The 9,058-nt window shown below is 37.2% G+C and overlaps 1 protein-coding gene across 1 annotated transcript; it reads right to left on the bottom strand.

Moving 5' to 3' along the window:
- Positions 1-1,290: 1,290 nt before the first annotated feature.
- OR8D4 (olfactory receptor family 8 subfamily D member 4) lies at positions 1,291-8,340 on the bottom strand. The gene is made up of 2 exons (XM_004052318.5): positions 8,250-8,340; positions 1,291-4,101 (listed from the first exon to the last, which is right to left on the bottom strand). The coding sequence occupies exon 2, from the start codon at positions 4,084-4,086 to the stop codon at positions 3,142-3,144; it is 945 nt and encodes a 314-aa protein (XP_004052366.3). The 5' UTR covers positions 4,087-4,101; positions 8,250-8,340; the 3' UTR covers positions 1,291-3,141.
- Positions 8,341-9,058: the final 718 nt, after the last annotated feature.

Genomic DNA, 9,058 nt, shown 5'->3' with positions numbered 1-9,058 from the left:
GCCGAGTCTCCCAGTCGCTGTACTCTCCCTCCCCAAAGTGCACAGATTCTACATGCTTCACAGCCACTGCAAGGGAATAGAGGAAAGATGGCAATGGTGATTCTAGATTGTCTCTCCTGGCTTCCTCAATGCCACTTTCCATGATAATAAGTTAACACCAGGTACTGCAATTGCTCACCTGCTTTTTGGTTCTTGTGAAGGTGCTTTTCTGTGTGCAGATGGTTGTTAAAAATTTGATGTTACAGCAGAGAGGGACAAAGAATGTAGGCTTCTATTCCACCCTCTTGCTCCACCTTCCACCTTCAAAATTTTAAATGGAATATATGCAAAGAGAACATACAAAAAACAAATACTCTTTAGCCCTAGCTAGGATGTTGTTCCTAAATCATTATGTAGTCTCTCAGCCTTGGAAAATGTATTGAAAAATGAATAAGCTGCATATAAAATTAGTAAAAGCCCCAAGGGAATTAGATTTCTTTATATATGTCATTGCTAGTCAAATGACAGTGGTAGTCTTGAGCACTGAGTTTAAAAAAAAAAAAAAAAAGAGCACACCACATCTGAATTTTTTGGAGTCCCATAATGCAGAAGTTATGCCTGCCATGGATATGCATACAAGAGTAAATGCAGTAACCCCACCTATGTATCATCCCTCGGTCAAACCATTTCTTACCTACTCTCTCCTAATTTTCTTAACTGACCTTCTAAACAGGAGTCAGAAAAATCTTCTAAGTAGAAAAATATCTCAGGTCCTTGTTAACTAATCAGTAACATGAGAGGCATCCCATAATGGAGATATAACACACACAAAAAATTAAGCACTTTATATAAAAAAACACAGCTTTTCTCCTTCTTGCAAAAGCTCTGTCTAGTGGTATCTGTCAGTAACTCCTATGTAAATTTCCATGTAAATTGTTTTTGTTTCTTTGGGGAAGAGAAAATGAGTTAGAAGTGATTTTTACTTTATGAGAAAACTTTGCTTACTATGAATAACTGAAAGGCTTGCTTCTTTATAATAAGCATTGTTTAACATACATTGAAAACTGTATAACTCTACTATTATATTTATGTTAATTTTGGCTACTTGGAAACTCAGACAGATATGAAGATCAAACATTGCAACTATTTTGGATTTTATGATCCATCTGTGTTTTTATTTTGACTGGTCTTGACTCACTTTTATTGTTTATATTTTCCTTATTTTGAAATTTTTATTTTAACTTTATTAAAATATATCATCCTCAAGCATCACACTTTCAATTCAACAGCAAATCTTATTTATTCACAGTCAGAAATGTGTCTTGAATCTATTTTTTTTATTTCTACTGCTATTCCTGGAACTAAAATCACATTGTTTCTTGCCAAAATAAGTTTAACAGCATCAAAAGTACCCTCTCTGCTTCCACTCTGGCCAATAGCACTATCTTTCCCTATCTAACCCTTCCCACAAACATACACACACATAAATATCTATCTATTTTCTAATCAGTAACCAGAAGATATTTTTCAAATGTAAAACAGATTACATCGCTCTGCTTTTGAAACATTCCAATTGTTTCTCATTGTACTTAGGATAGAATTAAAACTCCCTAAGTGATCTAGAGTTTGCCTACTTATCCAACCTCCTTTGGTTCCTTTTCTCCCTCTCTCACTGACTGTCTGCCATACTGCCTTCTCTGTTTCTTGAATATGGCCAAGTTTGTTCCAGCCTTCGACTTTGTACTTGCCGCTGCCTTTCTGGTTTCTGCATAACTGTACCCTTTTCTTCATTTAGGTTTCATTTCAAATGTCCTTTCTTCAAAGAGCTCTATTGAGAGTAGAATTTGAACCACTGAAAATTACATAACTCATTTTTTCCAAAGGACTTATCTATGTCTATAATTATGTTTGTTCACTGAACTACCTCTGTATTATCTATCATCTTTTTCACCCCCTAAAAGTAAAGAGATACCTTGTCTATCATATTCACCATAATATTCCAACACTCAGAACAGTGCCTGGCACATGGTGTCCATGATAAGCATATGCTGAACAAATGAATTAGCTAATACATCACATTCCCCATACAGCATACTATCTTGGTTCACTGTATGGGTTCATTCTTAAAAATCATAAGCTTTTTCATTATCTTTATCTCAAAACATGTGGAGGAAATTAAAGACACCTAGTTACAGCTTACAAAGAAAATACCAACTCAAAAGAAACAAACAGAAAGTTACAAAATACTGCACATATACTGGTCATGCTGAAAAAAAACAAGACATTTTAATAAGGTTATAAACATCATCTCTTCATCTAGTCATTGTTAAATCTTATTTTTGGATCAACAGCTGCCAAATACTGAGACCATATTAGCTTAGTCCTTTGTTGAATCTTCTTCATTGCATTACACTGTAAGACAATACTGGCTTTCAAGAAGCCCTTTATAAGAAACAATCAAGAAAAATTCTCCCACAGTTATTACAAAATTGTTGTAATAATTTCCATCACGCTGCTCAATTTTTTTTGAAATTAGGTGTGGTTTTCTTCTGACATGACTATGCAGTACACCATGATGATGATTTCCTTTTGGGCTTGGATTCAGGAAACTAAAGATAAAAATTGTTGTTCAATCCCAGCAAAGGTATTAACTTTAAATTTAAAATATTTTTTACTTTTCACTTTCATATATGTTGTTTTACATGTTATTAATGTAATTATCTGTGCATATATTTACTAATCTAAATATATATAATTTCATCTGATTTCAAATTACTTTTTTTTTTTTTTTGAGACAGACTTTCACTCTTGTCACCCAGGCTGGAGTGCAATGGTGCGATCTCGGCTCACTGCAACCTCCGCCACCCGAGTTCAAGCAATTCTTCTGCCTCAGCCTCCCAAGTAGGTGGGATTACAGGTGCCCACCACCATGCCTTGCTAATTTTTTTGTAATTTTAATAGTGATGGGGTTTCATCATCTTGGCCAGGCTGGTCTTGAACACTGGACCTCGTGATCCACCCAACTCGGCCTCCCAAAGTGCTGGGATTACAGGCGTAAGTCACCGTGCCTGGCCCTCAAATTACTTTTAAATAGTCAAGGTATAAATATATACATATAATCATGATTATGAATACAGAAATAGATCTTAATAAAGAGCATATTTATCCTGGAGATAAAGATATTTTTCTTCTTAAAAGTTTCATCAGAGCATTTTTTACTTCATTGTTCCTCAGACTATATATCAAGGGATTCAACATGGAAATCACAGTGGTATAAAATACCGAGGATACTTTCTCCTGGGTGAGTGAACTGCTAGAAGCGGGTTTGAGATACATGGACATCAGAGACCCATAAAATATAAGAACAGCTGTCAGGTGGGAGCTACAGGTGCTAAAGGCTTTGCACCTGCCCTTTTTAGAGTGGATGCGCAGGATGCTGGTGAGGATAAAAGCATATGAAATGATGATTGTTAGGCTTGTGGCCACCATGTTAAATCCACCAATGACAAAAATCAAAAGCTCATCAATATAAGTGCTGGAGCAGGAGAGTTTAAGAAGAGGGACAATGTCACAGAAATAATGTTTAATGATGTTTGATCCACAGAAAGACAACCTGAGTATACAACCTCCATGGATCACAGCATCAGTGAAACCTACTGAGAAGACAGCAGCCACCAGCAGAGAACAGACCCTAGGGGACATGATGACCTTGTAGAGCAGTGGGCTGCAGATGGCCACGTAGCGATCGTAGGCCATGGCTGCCAGCATGTAGCATTCAGAAATAACACAAACACAGAAAAAAAACAGCTGAATCATGCATCCAGAATAGGAGATGGATCTATCTCTGCATAAAAACCCTGATAGCATTTTAGGGGTAATGACAGAAGAATAGCAGAAATCTAAAAAAGACAAACTACTCAGGAAATAGTACATGGGGGTATGAAGTTGACGATTCAGCCTAATAATTGAGATCATGCTGAGGTTTCCCACCACAGTAACTGTATAAATTCCTAAGAAGAGGCAGAAGAGGGGCAGCTGAAGCTCTGCTTGTTCAGTTAATCCTGAAAGAAGAAACTCAGTCACTGTGGAATGGTTTTTTATACCCATTCTTCTCCGAGAAATCTGTGGAGATGAGAGAGAAAAAGTCAAATTCTATCAGTGTTTGTTTCTATAGAAAACAAATATCAGTGTTTTCTATTTGTGAAAACACTGACTTTGTGTTATGAAAACCAAAAAGTGAACACTCAGATGAAATGGAGTCGGTAAGCGTCTACCTACCCATAGATTTTAGAAACCATAAACACACTTTTCCATACCCTCCAGTGGAACAAATTATCTTAGCAAACGACAGAACATTTTACTCCAGAGTTAGAGAAAAGACTAATGCTTAAAACCAGGGGATTTCTGTTGTGGAGAAATGCCAGCCACCGGAGTAAAAGAATTCAGCAAGACAGTTGTAGGTAAAGGAAGACAGACTAATTAGAGAAAGTAGGAAAATATGTTGCCAGGGAGACAACGAGCTAGTCAGCAGAAGCTGACTGCAAAGAAACAAAGGCTTGCTGAAAATTTTATAGGATGGTATTTATGCTGTTTGTTGAAGAGGGCTTTGTGCAGTACTGATAACACCAAGGTTGCAGGGAGCTAATTTGCAGGTGTCTGGTGATAGTTGGGTGCAGGAAGACTGTGAGTTATTTGTGCAGGAGGGCTGTGTGTCCTGGGCCATGAAGAAAGGCAGACTTGTAGCTCATCTGCTTTCTCTTTTGCTTTTCCCTGCTCCCACCAGCCTGACTCCCCTTCCCTAATTAGGACTCCACAGTTTCTTAAAGCAAATTAGTTAAGTAGGTGCATAAACAAGAGGCTGAGGACTATGAGAATACTTTTGCTAGTGACACATTTGCCAAAGGCTGACTCTTCCTCCAGGATTTCCTATAGAGAAGGTATCTACTGTTAAGGTGAATTATAATTTTCCACATCAAGGTTTCCAAGGGTGTTCAGCAAAAGAATAATTCCAGGGAGATGTTAAAAGGTGTTACATTAAATACGTATCTGAGGATCATATGACTTCAGACATCCTGAATTACATAGTTAAACTGGTTTTGTAACTGGAGGATGCCTCAGTCCTCCTGAAGGACTATATAAATACAATATTTATCAAACTTACTTGGTGATAGGCCAACTGCACACTTTTTAAAAACACTTTATAGCACAAGCATGGCTCAGAATGTATTTTAGAAAACTATATTTTCATTTGTGTGTTTGTTCTATTTTTAATCTAATCATACATTGATTTCCAGGTGGGAAGTTTATTCTTACACTTGAGTAAAAAGCTGGATGATAGTAGAATGGCAGACTTCCCAAAACTGTTTCTACCTTCTGGATCTCTGGCCATCCTCCAGGCTAAGGCTACGTCTCTCGCCAAGGCCATGGAGTCCAATATAACACACTAGTGCTGCCACTACTGGCAATGCAAACAACCCAGATGTTTGTGTTGCCACTTAGAGGCTCCCACATAGCACACATCTTGGAATCGTCTATTCTGGGGTCAATCATGGCCTTATCTCTGAAAAAGCTGACCCCTTATTTAGCGTTGGGCCTCTCCCAGAGCTCACTCCAGACTCTCATATTTGACCAAATGGCTCAATTGTCTAGGGTTGCATTTTCTCATTCTGCCCAGCTACCTGGCTATTTAATAAGCTGTTCATGTCTTCTTGTTTCCAATATATTACTGCTGTAATAGGACAAGCCAAACTTCCGTCGGCAGCTTGAGTTCCCAGGATGTAGGTGACTCCTTATTTCCCAAATCCTTCTCACAGTTTAAAACAAATAAGCTGCATGAGCACTGAACAGCTATTCTCCGAGCAGGCTTCCCCATTCTTCAGAACCTGTGTCTTCTGTATCTGCTCTTCTCTCATCCTAAATGATGGAGATGGAGGATCATGTGCAAAAGTGAATGTCCAATTGCTCTTTGCCTGTTACAGAAATACCCGGAGTCTTCCTTTCCCATTACTCCTTACCAGTTAGTATGCCTGTGTGTAGTCTAGTCACAGAGGCTTATCGAAGTAATGTTCAAAAAACCTATATGCTCAGTTTTTTGTCTTTAATATCATCGGTTTTTTAAAGCATGTTTTAAAATCTGTCCTGAGTGTTACAAACACACTGACCTCTCTTATATTTAATTCTCCTGCATGCCTCCTAATTCCTACTGGGCTCCCTCTCCAAGTAAAATGTCTTATTCTGCTCATGTTCCTTGTTTTATTCTAGTGTCCTGCACTGTTCTTCCCTCTTCTCAAGCCTGTGAGGTTTCTTTTTCCTGTGTTCTCACTTTCTAAAACATTTCTGTGGTTTAGGTTCGTGCTACACAGTGTGGTCTATGAACCAGTAGTAGCAGTATCACTCAGAGATTTTTTTTAGCAATGCACAGTCTCAGGCCCTACCTCACACCTGCTGAGTAAGGATCTACATTTTAGTGGGATTCTCACATGATTTGTGAGTGCATTAACATTTGAGAGGCACTATTTTCGGTTATTTTTTCCTAGAGCTGAAGTCATCAATCTTCTTTCTTGTTTCCTTCTCTAAACTTTTCTCTCTGATTCATTTTGTGGCAGAAAGCATTACCTGATTACGTAAAGCCCATCTTTGAAGACATCTTCTCAAGGAAAGCCTTCTCAGATGAAGAATAGAAACTGTACAATTTTACATTTCAGTATTTTGCCACCTATTTGAAAACTCAGAGATTCCATGGCAGTGTAATGTGCATGTCAAATAGATTATTGCAACAAATTGTATTCTGTTTTTGCATTTGTAGGAAGAAAAATTATACACATTCCATCTTAGTCCGCACAAAAGTAAGCAGTGATAACCAGCATCTACTTTATTTAACCAACCGATAAACAGTAAACTTGACTAGCCTAGGGATACAAATTTATGAGGTTGTATTTCTGACCAAAATAATCTACTACATTGATTCAGACCTCATTCAGGACTCAGGTGGTTTTTAGCAATTTAAAATCATAAGAAAAGTGTTTTTAAACATTTCAATGCATCTCACAGTATTATTAAAACTATGACTATTGAAAGTATTTTGCAAAGGTAAATGCTAGATCAGCATTGCCCAATAGACATATAATGCAGACACACGGGCAATTTAAAACATCCTAGAAGTTCATTTTGTAAAAAGTCAGAATAAAAAGATAAAATACATTTTACTAGTATGTTTTGTTTAACTCAGTTCAGTCCTTGATATCCATAGGAGACTGGTTCCTGGACCCCTTCAGATACCAAAATCCCTGAATGCTCAAGTCCCTGATTTAAAATGGTGTCGTATTTTTATATAACCTAAGCACATCCTTTTGTATACTTTAAATCATCTCTAGATTACTTATAATACCTAATATAATGTAAATGCTATGTAAATATTTCTTTTAGTATATTGTTCAGGGAATAACAAGAAAAATGTCTGTACATATTCAGTACAGATATAACCACCCATTAAAAAAAAATCTTCCATTTGCCGTTGGTTGAATCCACAGATGTGGAACCCACAGACACACAGGCCAACTGTACATGCAAAATGTTATCTTTCAACATATAATTCATATTTTAAAAATAATGAGATATTTTACGTTATTTTATTATACAAATCTTTGAAATCCATAGTGTATTTTATACCCGGCCAGATTTCAAATGCTCAGTAGCCACCTATGGCTAGTGGCTATATTACTGGACAACAGAAGTCTAGAATGTGATTTTTTTCCCTAAATCTTTCAAATCTGAATTGTCCCATTTTAAAGAAAGAAACCATTAGTACAGAGGTAACAGAAAGACCATGAACCCTGAGTTATAAGATGCAGTATCATTTTCATTTCTAAGATTTACAGTGCAACCTTTGACTCATAAAGTCTCTCTGAACTTCATATTTTAATCTGTAAAAAATAATAAATACTTCAAAGGATTGTTGTGCAAATTAAATGAGACAATAACTGTGAATGTATTTTATATATTATAAGATTCACATAAATATATTTGTAAATATATTTTTAAAGCAGGTGGTTTCACAGATTAATTCATATATTAGACACAAGATACTTAGGTAAGGTGACTGGACAATGCATAAATGAGTCTGAGATGGATGCCTATGGCCTCTTCCCTAAACTTCTGTGACTCAGTGGCCTCAAACATGCAGCTCGAGAACCCATGGGGACAATCGGGAATTGATTTCAGAACACATTTTAATATACTTATAATATGAACATCATAATTCTGAAGCTCACCTTTTTCCTCCTGAAGACTGTAGGTGAGTATCTCTTCTTTCTCCTAACCTCATCACTTCAGGAGTAGAGATGGATTGATTTTACCTTCTTCTTTAAGTGTCTGAGTGACAACAGCTAACAAGAAGCTATGACTTTTATTCTCAGTTCAGGTATTTTGTGTCAAGAAATATAAAGACCAGTAGTCCCAAGGGTTTCTTGTCTCCTGAGGTACAGCAGCCTATGTATTTGTAAGAACTATCCATGAACTGGCCTATCATTTTGGGAATCTAACATGGATTAGTCACACTAATGCCCCTTGCCATTCAGTCGGGGAAGATACATGGTCTAACACATGGCTTGCATTTTAAAACGTTGAACAAATGAGGCATCATAGACAGTGCTTGGTATAATAAGCAGTAGGTAGACTTTGAGGTCAGAGATGGAACAGGTCATTACTGTCTAGAGCGATAAGGACGATCTTCATGGAAAGGTAGATTGTAAAATATGCCTTCAAAGGTGGGGAGGATCCATTTAAGCTGAGAGGATATGAAAGAATATTCAAGATATACATAAAGGCATAAGCAAAGGAACTGATAAGTAGAAAACCTAAGGAATATGTGAAGAACACTGGGAATAGCTGAAGTGTTTCTTGGATGAAAGCAGTAGATTCAGTGTTTCTAGTGTCTGCTAATGATGGAAGAAGAGTCAGAGGAATGAGTCTGAGTCCAGCCCTCCAGTCTGTTCTAATGGCTTTCCAGGACATCTGGAAGAATGTGCCTGGTGATCCTTGGGTGAGCCTTTTGTGGCTCTGTTAAAATAACACATGCACT

Source organism: Gorilla gorilla, chromosome 9, assembly GCF_029281585.2.
Source record: "Gorilla gorilla gorilla isolate KB3781 chromosome 9, NHGRI_mGorGor1-v2.1_pri, whole genome shotgun sequence".
NCBI classification, from domain to species: domain Eukaryota; kingdom Metazoa; phylum Chordata; class Mammalia; order Primates; family Hominidae; genus Gorilla; species Gorilla gorilla.
This window is presented reverse-complemented; position numbering and strand designations above follow the sequence as displayed.

Excerpts from the sequence above, each read along its gene's own strand:
- OR8D4 (XM_004052318.5), bottom strand. The coding sequence starts at position 4,086 with ATGGGTATAAAAAACCATTCCACAGTGACTGAGTTTCTTCTTTCAGGA.